Source organism: Haliotis cracherodii, unplaced genomic scaffold (genome assembly GCF_022045235.1).
Source record: "Haliotis cracherodii isolate W230 unplaced genomic scaffold, xgHalCrac1.p SCAF_1, whole genome shotgun sequence".
In the NCBI taxonomy this organism is placed as follows: domain Eukaryota; kingdom Metazoa; phylum Mollusca; class Gastropoda; order Lepetellida; family Haliotidae; genus Haliotis; species Haliotis cracherodii.
Genome location: NW_027266264.1, coordinates 81,120,554 through 81,139,639, shown reverse-complemented (window position 1 = coordinate 81,139,639; position 19,086 = coordinate 81,120,554). Strand labels below are relative to the sequence as shown.

The 19,086-nt window shown below is 38.9% G+C and overlaps 1 protein-coding gene across 1 annotated transcript; it reads right to left on the bottom strand.

The window, feature by feature from the left end:
* Positions 1-5,344: 5,344 nt before the first annotated feature.
* On the bottom strand, positions 5,345-18,971 carry LOC139469650 (sugar transporter SWEET1-like). The gene is made up of 6 exons (XM_071251883.1): positions 18,823-18,971; positions 13,484-13,561; positions 11,324-11,447; positions 9,914-10,075; positions 9,445-9,564; positions 5,345-7,417 (listed from the first exon to the last, which is right to left on the bottom strand). The coding sequence occupies exons 1-6, from the start codon at positions 18,888-18,890 to the stop codon at positions 7,328-7,330; spliced, it is 642 nt and encodes a 213-aa protein (XP_071107984.1). The 5' UTR covers positions 18,891-18,971; the 3' UTR covers positions 5,345-7,327.
* Positions 18,972-19,086: the final 115 nt, after the last annotated feature.

Here is a 19,086-nt window from a genome sequence, read left to right as displayed (position 1 = left end):
CATCCGGTCTCAAGTCTACATCATCGACATGGGGGTCAGTAGTACCCGACGTAGCTACATTAATATTGAATTCGATCGATTTGTAATAAGCAGTTATTGATTTTGGATTAGGGGATGTGATTAATTATAAATAACCAGTGTGAAAATATTGGAAATGATTCTGTGTTCACTGACAGAAATTCGTTTGCAACAGATGAGGTGTGAGGTTGTTAATTTTCCGTAGGGACCAACATTCAGTATCACCTGCAACACGGAACAGGCAAATCTTTGATCCAATTAATCAACAAAGATTGGTTTATCAGTAATAAGATTCTGTAATTCCCGTATATGGTGGACTTTTGTAAATGAAAAAGTGATAAAGTTATATTATCCAAAACGACCTTATTATCCTAGAGCGATACATTGTAGTATTAAGTAACACAAATACATACTTATTTGACGAAATTGAACAGATATTACAGAATAATATTTTTTGTTGCATATCAGAGAGTAGATTTACTTGCACGTCATGATTTGTATGTCAAGTTGGTGCAAGTAATGTGTCAATACGAGTACAATACAATACATGTAGACTGACTGATATTTGTTAGGATTGTTTGGGTTTGTGCAATCTCATTAAAATCAGACCTTAGTTCTCGCTACTGATAAACAAAGATCTGAACACATCCCAATAGGGGTCACGGTATTATGGCCACGTGACCAGTTGCACGTGAAAAAACACTTTTGCCACTATAGTGCTGTGCACATGATTTTGATCGATTCACCTGCACAAAAACGGGTGTTATCTGAAGACAATACGTGGCCAATACTGTTTAAATACACAATAAGGGCCCACAATGACAACTGGTCATAATGTTAAATATTTAGGATTGTGAAGATTTTAATTTGGTTCAGTGTACCTATTTAATTTAAAACATTGTGATCAACTTTGTATTTCTTGCGGAAGTTGTAGAAAATGGTAATTTGGTCTTCTCAAATGACGTTGATATTATTACCAGGTGATCTCAAACTGGTTCGAACCCTCTCCCGAGGCAAGAGAGTTAACAGACTTTAAAAGTCCATTTTCCATGTGGAAACTGGACTTTTATAGTCAGTTAACTCTCTTGCCTCGGGAAGATGGTTCGAACTGTACGTGTCAAAGTTGGATTGGAAAAATATAATCCAAAAACAATTGTTTTTGTATTGGCATTGATGTTTTTCACATGACCAGACCATGTGTTATCGTTCATATCCTATCATCCAGAAATCCAGATTTACCCACTTATGGTACATAACTGGTGTCTGGGTCAGAACGCCAATTCCCTAATGGGCCATCCTTAACAGGTTCGACACTTGTTATGTGTAGACTGAGTCTAGTCTTCCATACTAATGTGGCATTATAGCTGATACAGTGTTGTTTAACGCCGCACTCAGCAGTATTCCCGCTATAATTGACGGTGGTCTGCAAATAATCTTGTCTGGGCCAGACAATCCAAAGATTGACATTATGAGCAAAAACAACATGAACTCAAACCTGACCACCCGATACATTTAATCGCCTCTTTCGACGGGTAAAGGTTGCTGGGGACCTATATATTTTCTTACCTGGTAGATCGCTCATTTTATACAGGTATGCACCATTAAACTCGTAGTCCATCTTCTCGATACATCGTGTACAGTGCCGTAGCCAACTGCCACCCTCCACCCCCCACCCCTGATTTTTTTTTTATATGATGCAGGTTTATTTGAACCATGAAAATACAAGTTGAGGACAAGTGATACTTGTACAAATATTTGCCCCCCCGTCAAAAAAGTTAATACGGCCTTGGTGTAAGACGATATAACGTGTATTTTCTCGACTGCTTATCAAAACATCATTGTATAACATTGTATAACATCGTATAACTTTGAATAGCATCGTATAACGTCGAATAACATTTTCCAGCGCACAGCATCGGTGGCATTCAAACAACGGATTCATGTTTGTTTGTTGTTTAACGCCGCACTCAGCTATATGACGCCGCACTCAGCTATATGACGGCGGTCTGTAAATAATCGAGTCTGGACCAGACAATCCAGTGATTGACATCATGAGCATCGATCTACGCAATTTGAACTTGATGACGTGCATCAACCAAGTCAGCGAACCTGACCACCAGACCCCTTTAGTCGCCTCTCACGACAATCATTGTCTCTATAGAAACCAGCATAGGATAATCAAATGTAAGATTGAGTGATATTGAATGAATCAGACATTTTATAAACTGACTGAATTGGATAGCCTTACATTTTTACATGGTGTTTTATTCCTCGCGTACAGTGCACAGTAATCTTCCAAAAAATCCATCTTTTTTATTAAAAGTTGAGCTGCGTCCTTTCTCAAACGAGTTGATGCGTTATTCTATTCAGGATAGTCAAGTCATTGGTGGCGTTTGAAGCTGCATGAAAGTGGGAAAGTAAATGATTCAAACAAGTAGCTGGTGTTTACTACCATTTTACTTACACATACCGTATAGATTAGGTTCTTAATTCAAGTGTATTGTAGGCCATAGGCCCATGATACATGATACAAACGGAAAATACCGTATAAGGCAACTATGCTTGTCGTAAGAGGCGACTAACGGGATCAGGTTCGCTGACTTGGTTGTTGCACGTCATTGTGTCCCAATTGCGTGGATCGATGATCGTGTCAATCACTGGATTGTCTGGTCCAGACTCCAGTATTTACAAACCGCCGTCTTTTAGCTGGAATATTGCTGAGTGCGGCGTTAAATAACAAACAAACTTACAAATACGAACATCTCTATCAATAAGGTTGTTGTGTATGCATTTATTTGAAATAAACTGTCAGGGAATAATCGTATATTACATTTGCTTTCTAGTGTTGGGGCACACCTTAAGACACATTATTAAACGAATCTATCTCCGGTATGTATTGAGAAGGTTCAAGAGACACAGTGGAGCATTCAGCACTTATTACTACTACTAATAATAAATATATTAGCGTCCATAATTTCAGTAATATTTCGGCAGTTGATATACTGATGATATGGTCAAATATGTTGATTTATGGTTTGGGTTAATATACGGTTCCGCTGACCCTAAACAGACACTTTTCTTGGTATTCCACCGACTGCAGACTGACATGATTTGTTTGCCACACAAAACTGTGTTCAGAATGTTAAACAACAAGACGGAAGACACCTCCTGAACACTACAGGAAGACAGGTCATCATATTAAGAAAGAATTTCGAAAAAGCAAAATCTGAAATGACTGTTTTATTGAACATTTGTCTACTGCTGGCATTTTTCCGAGAAACAAACTTAAGTTTTAAAGGGGAATCTAAACCACCTGTTCGTCTGCTCAATCTTATGTTGGTAACCTATTAAAGCGTTTTCTCGTCACACCCAATGCCCCGTTTCGATTCACGTGTATGTGAAGTCCAGTTCTTGTGGTGCCGTCGTGATAGACAGTGTTGGAGCATTCATAGAAGCGGCGTAAAACCACACTTACTCACTCAAAACACAAGCTTATGCTATCGATGAACCGAATTACCTTTTATGTATGGTTACCATGGCTACACACGCAGTAGTTGCAATGGCTTGGCCTCAAATTGTGGGACATAGTCAATTACGTCTAGTTTGAATCGCAATATAGTGTCAGATGCCATTAAATAGATTGTCCCATATGTTACACATGTAGGCCAGGCTGTACGGTGTCTCGTTTATATAAACCACACACGCGTATTGAATAACCAACGACAGGGCATCATGCAATTGTTGCACGTACACAAATCAAGTAGATTTCAGGACAGGCCTCCAGAGCTTGTGGAACTCCAGAGCTTTCTTCTTTTATAGATTGGTAGAGATTTGCACAGTAGGTTAATAACCTGTTTTATTCATGACCCACGATATAATGATCAGTATACAGGTAGGGTGACCCCGGATATTTCTGTCATATAAGATATTCTCATACAATCCTTTGCCTCAGTGTAGGAGAGCAACCCAAACCATGTCACATGTCGATTTGGGAGTGGGAGTGAGTGAGTTTGGTTTTACGCTGCTTTTAGCAATAACACAGTGGGGGACACTAGAAATAGGCTTCACACATTGTACCCATGTCAGGAATTGAACCTGGGTCTTCTGCGTGACGAGCTAACGCATTAACCACTAGGCTACACGGACGCCCCTGGCAGTGATTCGTCACATGGTTTGCCACAGGGAAGAGGTCACCTGACACCGCATCAGGGCCAATCAGTTGTTTTGTTTCAGTGGAAGAGTTGTCCTTCATATTCCTCCCAACCAGAGAGGTGATAACAGTTGCGAACAATTGGATTCCTATAGTTTGTTCAGTTCACAATTAGGTGAACCTGGCTGTAATATCTGGGTTTGACCAACCTCCCTCACTTACAGGCCAGCTAAATACGAGTATAGCTGTGATATTTCTGTGTAAGGAACAAAAGAACATTCCCTCAGTCACTCAAGAGTTGGATTGTTGTTAGTGCAAGAGTTTGTTCCATCCCAGAATCTTTCCAGTGAATTTTCTTTTAATATGGATGCAATAGTGGCCATTGTGGATATTGGCTCAAGGCCTTTTCACAACATCAGTTGTGGTCAATGCTGGGAACACCATTCTAGATTTCAGCTTCATTGGTCCACGACTTGGTTGCAAGGACTATCACAGGCAGATGCTAGATAGGGGCTCACTTGATCATTGGTTGACTGGGTCGTAAGGAGTAGGTCTAGATGCTAGATAGGGGCTCAATAGACCATTGGTTGACTGGGTCGTAAGGAGCAGGTCTAGATGCTAGATAGGGGCTCACTTGATCATTGGTTGACTTGGTCGTAAGGAGTAGGTCTAGATGCTAGATAGGGGCTCACTTGATCATTGGTTGACTGGGTCGTAAGGACTATCACAGGCAGATGCTAGATAGGGGCTCAATAGACCATTCGTTGACTGGGTCGTAAGGAGTAGGTCTAGATGCTAGATAGGGGCTCACTTGATCATTGGTTGACTTGGTCGTAAGGAGTAGGTCTAGATGCTAGATAGGGGCTCACTTGATCATTGGTTGACTGGGTCGTAAGGACTATCACAGGCAGATGCTAGATAGGGGCTCAATAGACCATTCGTTGACTGGGTCGTAAGGAGTAGGTCTAGATGCTAGATAGGGGCTCACTTGATCATTGGTTGACTGGGTAGTAAGGAGTAGGTCTAGATGCTAGATAGGGGCTCACTAGACCATTGATTGACTGGGTCATAAGGATGACTGCAGTTAGATGAATATAATATTTTAAACAAAATAAATAAATTGCATGTTGCCACATTAACATAAATACATCAAAGAAATAACAGAAATTGGTTCAATTGTTTAATGCAAAATATATGGATCTTGTGAGTAACAAATGTCATATATCCTGGCACACTTCTGTTTGAGCAAAAATCATTCCAACACATACAAAGGCCAGTAGCATCGGAGGTATTCTAAGTGAGGTGTGCATAAAATAAAGAGTATAAGAAACTCTGATGTATATTTCTCCACCAATACAAAAGATTACATGAAGAATATGCCATGATAATAACCCACCAATAACTGTGTACAAAAAACACCTTAAAGCAGCAGGAAAAACAATATACAGACCAGTTATACACAGACCAAATCATACAAAGTAGAACACTGTCATACAAAATAGAACACTGTTTACAAACAACTGTCTTCATCCTTGAACCACTTACTGCCAAGCTCCTTGAACACATAAAGGGTGGTCAAACCTTTGACAGTTTACTTGTATATTTCAAGAATGAAAAACTGACAATATAAGAAAGAAAAATCAACAGCCTGTTATAAAAGTAGAATCTTGTGATGAATATATTTATATGATAACTTCTGTTTCAATATATTACTCCAGACACTTCTTGATTGGAACATTAACAGTAACATTGCACATACTGTCAAACAACAAACATTTAAAATAAACTAATCTGCATCATCATATATAATAAGTTCATATAACAGTTTGGCACGAATGCAGCTAACAGCAATAATTTTTGGAGAAATAGTATTTGTTCTTGCACTAAAACAACATCTTTTGATCATTACAAAGAACACAACCATAACAAAGGCGATCACTTTACAGGTTTATCATCAAGAGTGGCCCTACTCTTGAAATATGAAAGACTGACAAAAAACATTTCTCGAACCTATGACAGATTTCCCAATTAGCAAGAACAGGTGCACTCTCCACTGCCTTAACATAGAACTTAAATTCTGTTGTCCCCCAGTAAACTACCACACGGTTTGTTTGGTCACACTTTTCATTTAACAGACAATATGAGATCAGTCAGGGTATTATATAACATATCTATTGAGGTATAATGTGGTCAGAGTGTGGGTGAGAGTGAGTATGGTTTTACGCTGCTTTTAGTAATATTCCAGCAATATCAGGGCAGGGGCTCCAATGGGTTTATCCAAAAGTTTGATAAAACATTTAAAGTTTCAAAATACAAAAACAGGAATGTAAAAACTAACATCAATTTTCATACACCATCCATTGTTATTTAACACTTCGAATGAGTTTTGAAAAGAGTTCCTGGACCTTGTTTTCTTGTAATCCATCTACAAATCTTCCTCTCACTTGAAGAGTCCCATATAACTGACCGGTAAATAAGATCTGTAACTGGAAGGTGTGAGTAATAATCTGTGCAAACATTCAAGGCCATACATTTCATAAACACTTGCTTCATTACATCTTCCCCAGGCAAGGGAGTTAACTGACTATAAATGTCCAATTTCCACCCTTGCCGAACTAGGCTGCAATTCTGGAGTTACATTTTGGCTGGACTGACGAGTCTATGCATAGTCCAATCAAAATTGCTTACCAAACTAGGCATCCAGTTTGTAATGAACATGGATTTCAACATGCAGAATTTGCAAAGCATGTGTACCGCCAACTGGGCGTCGACAGATATTTTGCAAATTCTTTCATATTTTTAATCATGGTGCTCATGCTATTTGATGCACTTTGCGGGGTAAAACCCGTTTTATTACAATATAGACCTTGATTATCAAGCATATCATCTTGACTGGACGCCGCCATATGTTTGAAGCAAATGGAAGAACCTTGAAGGTACATAATTCATAATAACCACTGGTGGCGCTACAATGGTGGCGCTTCACATGGTTAAAATGCTTTATACCTCATAACGATACACACATAATAAGAATGTTTCACACTTTGTTGCTTGGAAATCAAACTGCTCCTGTTAACCTCCAGGCATACGGCAGGGAACACAGCAGCCATCTATATTATGCACAGGACGGGTGAGTGATGGGGAGTGATGCTGAGGATGTTACTCGACCTTGCTCTTGGCACCATCTCCATATGTTATCAACAAGACGAGGCGGGTGACGTTGATGATGACCCCGGGAATGTTGGGGGCCTGAAACACATGAAGCATGTCAGACAATATACACCAGCTACACCGTGAAGAGACATCTAGCTACACCGTGATGAGACATCTAGTACACCATGATGAGACATCCAGCTACACCATGATGAGACATCAAGCTATACCATGATGAGACATCAAGCTACACTGTGATGAGACATCTAGTACACCATGATGAGACATCCAGCTACACCACGATGAGACATCTAGCTACACTGTAATGAGACATCTAGCTACACCATGATGAGACATCTAGCTACATTATAATTAGACATCTAGCTACACCACGATGAGACATCTAGTACACCATGATGAGACATCCAGCTACACCATGATGAGACATCTAGCTACACTGTATTGAGACATCTAGCTACACCATGATGAGACATCTAGCTACACTATAATTAGACATCTAGCTACACCATGATGAGACATCTAGCTACACAGTGATGAGACATTTAGCTACACCCCGATGAGACATCTAGCTACACTGTGATGAGACATCTAGCTACACCATGATGAGACATCTAGCTACACTGTGATGAGACATCTAGCTACACTGTGATGAGACATCTAGCTACACTGTGATGAGACATCTAGCTACACTGTGATGAGACATCTAGCTACCTCCCAATGAGACCTCTTACTACACTGTAATGAGACATCTAGCTACACCATGATGAGACATCTAGCTACACTGTGATGAGACATCTAGCTACACTGTAATGAGACATCTAGCTACACTGTGATGAGACATCTAGCTACACTGTAATGAGACATCTAGCTACACCATGATGAGACATCCAGCTACACCATGGTGAGACATCTAGCTACACCATGATGAGACATCTAGCTACACTGTGATGAGACATCTAGCTACACTGTGATGAGACATCTAGCTACACCATGATGAGACATCCAGCTACACCATGATGAGACATCTAGCTACACCATGATGAGACATCTAGCTACACTGTAATGAGACATCTAGCTACACCATGATGAGACATCTAGCTACACCATGATGAGACATCTAGCTACACTGTAATGAGACATCTAGCTACACCATGATGAGACATCTAGCTACACTGTGATGATACATCTAGCTACACTGTGATGAGACATCTAGCTACACTGTTATGAGACATCTAGCTACACTGTGATGAGACATCTAGCTACACTGTGATGAGACATCTAGCTACACTGTAATGAGATATCTAGCTACACCCCGATGAGACATCTAGCTACACTATAATGAGACATCTAGCTACACTGTAATGAGACATCTAGCTACACTGTGATGAGACATCTAACTACACTGTGATGAGACATCTAGCTACACTGTGATGAGACATCTAGCTACACTGTGATGAGACATCTAGCTACACTGTGATGAGACATCTAGCTACACCCTGATGAGACATCTAGCTACACCCTGATGAGACATCTAGCTACACCTTGATGAGACATCTAGCTACACTGTGATGAGACATCTAGCTACACTGTAATGAGACATCTAGCTACACTGTGATGAGACATCTAGCTACACCCTGATGAGACATCTAGCTACACTGTAATGAGACATCTAGCTACACTGTGATGAGACATCTAGCTACACTGTGATGAGACATCTAGCTACACTGTAATGAGACATCTAGCTACACTGTAATGAGACATCTAGCTACACTGTGATGAGACATCTAGCTACACTGTAATGAGACATCTAGCTACACTGTAATGAGACATCTAGCTACACTGTGATGAGACATCTAGCTACACTGTGATGAGACATCTAGCTACACTGTAATGAGACATCTAGCTACACTGTGATGAGACATCTAGCTACACTGTGATGAGACATCTAGCTACACTGTGATGAGACATCCAGCTACATCCTGATGAGACACCCAGCTGTGTGATGAGACATACTTGTCAAAGATGTGTAACTTACTCCTTCTCTCTAATACACTTCATTTCAAACATTCTTTGGGCTACAACTCTGTACTGACAGTACTCACGTATATGTTGAAGTCATTCAGCATATACCCATAGAGGAGCCAGACGAAGGAGCACATGAGACCCCCCATCAGTAGCGAGAGAGACACGCCCTCTGAGCTCTTCCGTCTCACAACCTCCACCTGAAACAAGACACCATACATCAGGCAGACATCACCGACACTTCAAGGTTGTTCGACCTACAGGAACCATCTCACTCTTCATTGCATGTTTGTTCTGTGTCTCGTGATAGAGCATCGGCCTGGAGACCAGAAGGTTGATGGTTTCGATCCCTGGTCATGTCATACAAAAAGATCTTAAATGATGGTGCTTGTTGCCCTGCTTGGCGCTCAGTATCAAGGGAATGAGTTAGTGAGTGAGTTGGTTTCAACGCTGCTTTGAACAGTATTCCACGCTACATAAGTGCAATAATCTTGAATGCAACAGCCCCATTTCACCTGACCTTATGTAATTAATGACTCTTATACTCACTATTTCCATTGCTGGTAGACACACTAACACAATAGTCCACAGGAACAGCATGCTGCCTAGCCGGGCCACGACCTCATCATGTTGCTGCACGATGTAGACCAGGTACACCAAGTGGGACAGGAACAGGGCAAACATACCCGTTACCTTGGTAACAGGCTCACTCTGAAACAAGGAACACCTTGGCAGTGACTAGCAACCTATTTATGACAGCATATGACATCCTTCATCAACAACGGTGGATTCTGCTGGTCGTTTTAGCATCTCATTTATCATAGAATATGGATCTACAAATATGTATAATCTAGGGCTGGGACGAGTCCAAATTTACTACCCGGGTACCCAACCCCCTATTACCCGACCCTACCCGGGGATCTACTGTAGGTCTCAAGAGATGGGAATAGTTTGACCGTAGCCCTGGCAAAATGTATTTAGATTCACATCATGCATTTATAAACTGAAGTTGACTGAAGTTTTATCTTTATTCATACATATCAAGTCAAAAGGAATGCGTGCATAGTCAAAATGAAATGCAAACATTAGTCACTTGTAGTGTAACTGTAGATTTCTAGATAACTTTTTGTCATTAAACTATATATCACGTGACTAACCACGGGTCCAGGTAGTCCTGTGGGTATCCGGGTCCTACAGAGTACCCATCCGTCCCAGCCCTAGTATAATCAATATCAATTAAATTCAACTATAGAAAATTCCTACTTTTTCCAAATATGTTATTTGTGTTACAAAGAAATAATAAATATATACTCCTAATGTAGAACCAGGTTGAACAACCTATGTTTGTCGTAAGAGGCGACTAACAGGATCAGGTGGTCAGACTCGCTGACTTGGTTGATGCATGTCACCCCAATTGTGTAGATTGATGCTCATGATGTCAATCACTGGATTATCTTGTCCAGTCTTGATTATTTACAGACCTACATCATATGGCTGGAATATTGCTGAGTCAGGCATTAAACAACAAACAATAATTTACCTACAAATTATCATGTGTTCATAAGCTTAGAGTAATCTCCCGACTTCACCTGTGTCACTGTAGAATCACGCACTATACTATTGTACACCTACACTACCTGTTGGACAACAAACTTGGACAAAAAAACATCACAAACAGTTTGCTTTTCAATTCTTGTCAATAACAAATTTAATCTATCAGACAAAAATATTAATATTCAACATTTCACAAAGTGATGCTACGACAGTCTTAAGTCACGTAAAGTACAAACATATATAAATAAGGGACACTCTTAGTGCTTCATGACACAGTTTCCTGAGTCCATGAAGATCACATTGTCACACTACAACAAAGACACAACAACTTGCCCTAAGTCGGACGAGTAAAAGAATAAAACACAAGCGTGTGACAAGAGCCCTCTGTCACTGTGGAGATGGTACCTTGACTTTAGACACCAAGATATACACGAAAATGTAGGTGGCCCACAATGAGGTGCCCACGAAGTTGAGCATCTTCAGCATGCCGTTGTCGATGAGCAAACCATAGTAGAGTCCAATCATGCTACTGCAATACAAGACACAACACATCACTGATGATACAAGACAGGTTATGGGCGGCCATATGGTGAAAAACTTCAAAGTTGAAATAAAGGACAAAAGTTATGAACAAAGAATGTTACAAATGAAGTCAAAATACGAAACGATACCAATTAACAACTCGCAAACAAAAAAATCCCGTCATATTTAAAAATAGAACAATGTGTACTAAAGAACTCCAGTGTACGAAAAAGACACTAAACTGCTGAAGGACAATGTTGACAATAACAAACGCCAGATGGCGCTGCTTGTTCTGCCATGTGAATGATAAATGCATGCTTAAGTGCTCAGCGTATTACATCATTCCACATGCACTCATCGTGTGACGTCATGTATACACATACATGTATAGATGTGCATATATTCTATCTGTACATGTTCTTTATGTCGTAACATTTGACTGTTATTGCAAATGTTTGTCCTTTAAATTATTTCAACTTTGTATTGTTTTACAGAATGGCTGCCAATAGACAGGTCACACAACATTCGGGTGGTGTCAGTCATAAATCTGACTATTTATGAACAGAAAATAGTTAATAAATAAAGCAAGTGAAATATTTAACAATATCTTGTATATTTTACATTCGGAGTATCAACTTCCTCCTTCTGCAATTGCCGATGTTGAGAACAAACGCATCTATTCGCTAATGCCACATTTAACGTTAATTACATTTGTGATGCTTTTTTTTATGTGTACACCGAATGTGTTAATCAATAAGCTGAGGCCTTGTGCTTATGTTACCCAAATTTCCTTCGGGATAATAAAGTGGAATCTTATCTTATCTTATCGTATAAGTTGGAATAATATTACTAGACTGGCAGGACTCGAGTGTTTACATATCTCAGACTGCTCGGACCATTATAAAAAGCCTTTACTCCTGGAACCCACGCGACCCGGGTAAATAACACTTGCTGAATAAACTTATTTGTTTTCATATCGGCATCCCTCTAAAAAATATGTTTGTCTGTCAGTCCCTGAGCACTGAAAAAAGTCCCTTATCATTTAATTTTTCAGGATTATACCGGAATCCTGACCTGCCTAACAACATCATATCGCAGGGCTATGGATTATTTAACAAAGGCCTGGATTATTGGCAAGTGGCCAAAGTGTAATATTAATATGTGCAATATGATATCTATGTCAGATAAGTATATATTTATATATATACCGTGTTCGCCGTAATAAGCGCCCACGGCGATATTTGCTAATATATTGGCTAGTAAACAATCCTAATTAGCACCCTTTCCGATTGATTAATGTACTTAAGACTTATATATTCGCGTCTAATACGCACTCGTGTGTTATAAGCACCCTTAATTATGGGCAATTAAATTCTGGAAAAATATATCTGTCGTATATAAACATTTCAGGCTGTCAGCGTAAACCACGAAATTTATGATCTTTGACCTCAGTTTTTTTTCACCAAACTAATATTTCATATTTCTAATTTTGAGAGCACCCTGGGCGCTTATTACGTCAAATACGGCATATTATGTAGACACATAGGAATATCACAAACTGTGCATGGATAAGAGGGAGATGTAGGGTTTCATGCTGGTTTTAGCAATATTCAAGCAATATTATGGCAGATGATCTAATGAAAGGATTCCCATGTTGGGAAACCAAACTTGTTTGTTTGTTGTTTAACGCAGCACAAAGCAATATTCCAGCTACATGACGGCGGTCTGTAAATAATTAAGTCTTGAACAGAAAATCCAGTGATTGACATCATGAGCATCGATCCATGCAATTGGAATACAATGACATGCATCAACCAATTCGGCGAGCCTGACCACCCAATCCCGTCAGTCGCCTCTTACGACAAGGATAGTTGCCTCTTATGGCAAGAATGGGTTGCTGAAGACCTATTCTACCCTGGATCTTCACGGGTCAGAATCAAACCTGGGTCCTCGGCATGACATGTGAACACTTAAACCATTAGGCTACCTCATTGTTCAGATGATGATGATGATGATGATGATGATGATGATGATGATACTTACTTCATGAGGCAGATAAGGAAGAAGAAGAATGGAATATGCTTTGTGTCCTTCGTCTTGTACATGGCTATACATGGTGGTCTGGAACCAAAGGAAAGGTCAGTCAGGACATGCTCATGAATGTGTTAATGATTACCTACCCAACACAGAGAGCTTGCTTATGTCTTTCAGGGGCCTAATTGTATATTAAATATTTCATATGTCTTTCAGGGTCATAATTGTGCATTAAATATTTCATTGAAATCAACAGTAATGATTACTATTGATTTCAAAACACATTGCCAGTGTGCTTATGGCTTGTCATGCATACTTGTTAACATTATAATGAACATTTTTAAGAGGTCGGGTTCAAAGGTTTACCAATAATAACATGCTGAATAGTTGTTAAAGTAAATATGATAATCAATATATGACTATCATGCTCAACAGCTGGTGGACATTGTTTTGTTTTACACAAAACAACGTCTGCGGTTCCATCAGTACAGGGAGAGTTTCTGACGCCTTCTCATGGGCACATCCTGAGGCTACAGCAGAGACCATATAATAGTTGGTCTCTGGCTACAAGGACAAAAGCATCAGCACCAATTACACATGTTGTGAAAACATTGTTGCCATGGAATATTGGCTTAAGGAAATACATGGTTGAATGACACCAGTAGCTTTCTCGTAGCTCTGCACATTTCTCTGATACTGATGGTTAAAGCATCATGTACAGATTTATTTGTTTGTTTGTTTGTTTATTTTTTTGTTTATTTTTTATTTTTTTATTTATTTAAGCATAAGTGACTGTATATGTAATACAATGTAATACGAAGATCTTTGTGTGTGCAAACTCAGCATTAATATTGCATGATTAAATATTCAAAAAGTGATATCTTGCTTTGTCATGCTTTGTTTGATTAACACTGATGACATCACTTCCAAATGAAATCGTAATTTTTCAGGTCCCACAAAAGCAGATAAGCCAAATCCTTTAAAAGAAGGAGGCTGAACCTATTATAAAAATATTCAAATCATTTATTAGGAGCAACTCCTATTTTCAAATAAATTTCATAATGTTTCTTTGCAAGTTTTACGGTTTCACGATTTGTCTGTAAACACTAATATTTCATAACATTCACATTTAACCTTTCAAAAGGTAAAAATCCTTAAAGAATGGAATCAGGTAAATTGACGTAACTCGGTTTTCCATCTCAAGCAATCAATACCATCAATGCGGTGTCAACAAAATCGCTGATCAGCTGCTCTGCTGCAGAAATGGAAGCCTTTCTATTAGCTTCAGTGAGATTCAATGTTCTCCTCTGGGGCATGATGTAATTCTCACTCCCATCACATATTTGCATATACATCACAGCAATACAACCTTATTGATCAGACATAAAGGACACCTCACTTGATAGCCTATTAACACTGTCCCTCTCACAACACTGCCAGCCAGATAAAGGTAGCCTTGAACAGAGAGTGTCATGCTGCTAATTAATCCTGGACAAGGGACAATCAGACAGTATTGATTTTTTGTGATAACGAAAATAAACACAGGAGTAACGATTGGTTCCATCTATAATGGCACCAGTAGTCAATATATGTCAATGTAAGACAATATGACAGCCATGAAATAGTTTCACACTGAACCTAGGTGTAATGGTTTTGTCCAATTTATATGTAAGACTACACATTTGTTATTTTTTGTTTCACGGGGTCGCCCTCCCTACTGAAAAGCAGCTTTTCCAAGAAATAAATTAAACACAAAAATATGTATTTTTATTAGGTCTCCACAGCAGAAAGACTTACATATAAATAAATATAATAAATAAATTATTAACATAGCTATTTCATTTTATTTTTATTTTGACCAACCTTGTGTGGCAAATATCCGTGAAACTAAAAATTAAAATAGTTTGGCTTAAATACTGTCATGTTTACAATGGTAAGAATACATGTAGATCATGTTGAGTACGCAAGTCCCACTAGTATTTGTGTTCCTCGTTACTGACGATATTGATCTTATATTTCAAAAAGGTTGATATGAAGGTTTATACAGAAAAAGGTGATCAATTAATCAGTAATCCATCACTAAAAGTACCAAAGTGGCATTTTAATGTGGCCCAAAGATGAATCAGGCATGTCAGTGGTGAAGATGACATTATCGATATTGTTGGACTGGAGCTTGTGAGCATGTTTTATTAACACAATGCTGTACATGTCCCAGGCTCCGAGTGTTTATTGCCATAGTCGAATGAATGCTGAAAATTTCAATGACTTGCTTTACACTGCCACTAGGCTCTTGCCAACTGGCAGTCCTGGCAAGTCGATTCACGTCACGCAAGTTTCACATTGCATATTGAACGAGGAGCACCTTAATTACACATAGCACTGGCTTGTCCATCAACAGCACTAAAATTGTCATATGTCTACATGGTTTTACCCTAACTTACATAGGTGGGGGTCCAGGGGACCTCTAATTATGAATTTGAAGGGTCCTTGCGGACGATATGACTCCTTGTAGATTCTCAAGTAATTGTAACCATTATTTCGACTGAATCAAGACATAATTTCTCTCTTATTTTTTGCGTTTTTAAAATTTTAAGAATGTCTGAATGCGGGCAGGTAACTTTAAAGAAGGGCAGGCAACTGAGTCATGGGTCACCTGTCTGTCTTATTTAAGCCTTCCTTTAAAGTGTAGAACTTAGCCCCCCTTTGAAGTGTAGAACCTAGCCTCCCCTCCCCAAAGGGTAGAACATAGCCCCTCCATTAAAGTGTAGATCATGAATGTGGGAGATCCCCCCCCAACACAAACACACCTTTAAATGACTTAGGAGCACAGATCCCTTTAATAGACTGTGGAACACACCCTACATTTAAATGACCGGGAAACACAGACCGCCTTGAAAAATGGGTCAGTGTTACACAGTAATTTAAGGTGTGTGTGTGTGTGTAAATATTACATTGGTGTTTGATTCATACAAAAGGATTGATATCCAGGTTTTATAGTGTATTACAAGCCAAACACATCTACATCTCCAACTGTACATGTCTCTGAATACCCAGTTGTCACTTTTATCTTCACGATAAGACGGTAAGTATGCCATGTGCTAAATACTGTGAACTTCTGGCCAGAGGATAACAACAGTATATATTGTATCATATAAACAGAGGTTATTCCTGTGAAGGGGGATTGTAATTACATAATTGGCATTAACTGATATGGCTAGTTACATTTTCAGTTAATCGTGTAAGGCGCTCAGAGGTGAAATGTGTCATCCGGTTATAGAAGGGGTAACGTGTCACGTTAATATGTTTCTTTTTGTTATTGTCACTTGTTATACTTCACATTCAGTGTGATATTTTGTTTTTCATCATAAGTTCTGATGAGCTGATGGCTACAGTGAAAATATCAACGGAAACACACCAGAAACACAAGCAGTACTTTCATCTTTTATTATGACTTGTACAATGTACTTACAGTGATAATGTGATATATCTATAAACAAGCATATGCATCAGGTGTGTACATTCCATCGTCATATTCAACCGGCCACACATCCAATACACTCTGTAGGAGTGTCACAAGAGACAACGGACAGATTTTGCTCTTTATCAGTGACAAATCTTTAAAATGTTAAAGTCTTTGGCCTAAAATATGGACAAATCTGACAACTTAATTCTGGCTTTAGTTGCTGCATCATCCTAATATTATTTTCAACCTAAAATATTCCATTCCTTTGTTTGTCACAGCTCCAGAAAAGTTGCATATTTCTGTTAAATACACACACTAACTTACCATAACCCAATTAATGTTGAGTTGCTTGTTTACAAGTAGGCATGGAGAAATTTGATCATCAAATAGTATACAACACTGCATAATTGCCCAATGTATTTATTAGAGCTTGAATACATGCATGTTTTAAAGGATCTGTTCTAACTGATGCCTATATGAACCTACTGTACTGAATAATGGATGTGCGACATCCTGCTTATTGTAACACATATCACAACAGCACATAAACATATCCTAATTCTAAGTTACCTGAACAGCACAGAAGTAGAATCATTTTGAAAATTGTCCAGTGATCAGTTTACAACACCCAATAAACTAGACCCAAGAGATTACAAATTTAATATCCAAAGAAAACTATCAATACCCAATGTGAATGATACCATGAGTAAATACATTGTACTCAAACTAGGGTTACAAATATTGTGTGGAGCCCTGGTTTGGATTATAATACAGCAGTCCAATTCAATTTGAGTTGTGAAAACCAGATTGGTTATCAAAATTATTTATTAAATAATGAAATATTAACCTGGACCAATTCCTACTGAAATAGAGATGACACAAACTGTCTGTTGAAAGAGGGCATACATCAATGTTTGATAGTGGCTAAAAATGAAACAAACAAGAAATGGTTATTTGATGGCGATGTTTTGGATATGGGTATCACAGTTGTTTTGAACCTTAGGTTTGCAGTGTTTTCGGCAGTTTCTCATCAGTTAGAGTAACCATATGGCTTATTGAGGGGACAGGCTTGACACGGATGGTTGGAGAACTGCAGTGGATTGATGGCAGTAAGTTGATGGTACCGACAGAGTGAGTGAGTGAGTTTGGTTTTACTCCGCTTTTAGCAATATTCCATCAATGTCACGGTGCGGGACACCAGAAATGGGCTTCACACATTGTACCCATGTCAGGATTCCAACCCAGGTCTTTGGCGTGACGAGCGAACACTTTAACCACAAGGTTACCCAACTGTCCCGGTACAGACAGATGAGAGATCATTTACAACTGCAAACCCTCATTCCCCAAAGTATAATGTCTGAACAAATATACAAACAATAGTATTAATTTATTCCTTTCCCAATGAACATGAAATTAAACTGTATATAACTCAGCGTTAAAAACTAACAGTTTTAGTCCACTAGTCCTTATAATGATACCAAAACCCTTAAAAAGGGCAAATTTCTACTGGTCCTTATATTACCTTAAAGTATTGGCTAGTTTGGCAAGGGTATAGGACTAGTGCCAATTTCTAACCCTGTTAAACTGTTACTGTTAATAGGTAAACACAGAATGGCACACTTGAGAGATGTCCACACAATTCCAACAGTTTCACTCTTTCTTGAAACAAAAATGGTTAAAAGGGATATAGTGACAACTCTCAACTCTTATAAAAACATGTCGGTCAAGTATGTTGAACCAGGAATAAGGTTTCTTGGTTAATATATACAACATATACCCCTTTTGTAAACATTATCGCCAATGCATATAGATCTAATCTGTTTAATGTCTGATACAAAAGTACTAAAGTTGCCTTAATAAGTTCATAAAAAGTTTGCAAACTTACATTCCTGACATCATCATGAGAATGGTGAAAATGATTGTCGACCACTCCACTATATTAAGGAAATCCATTTTGTGAGTTGTGAAAAGCAAGGCGCGACTTAGGTTACAACAGCACTCTACTGTGCCAACTCTACAACTTCGTGGTTGACAGATGTGGGACGGACAACGCCTATATATAGTGTACTGGGATACTGTCTACACGCATCAACGCACGTGTCGGTGTGCGTATCAACAGAGAACCAGTTTTCAGCGGCTGATCAGAGAT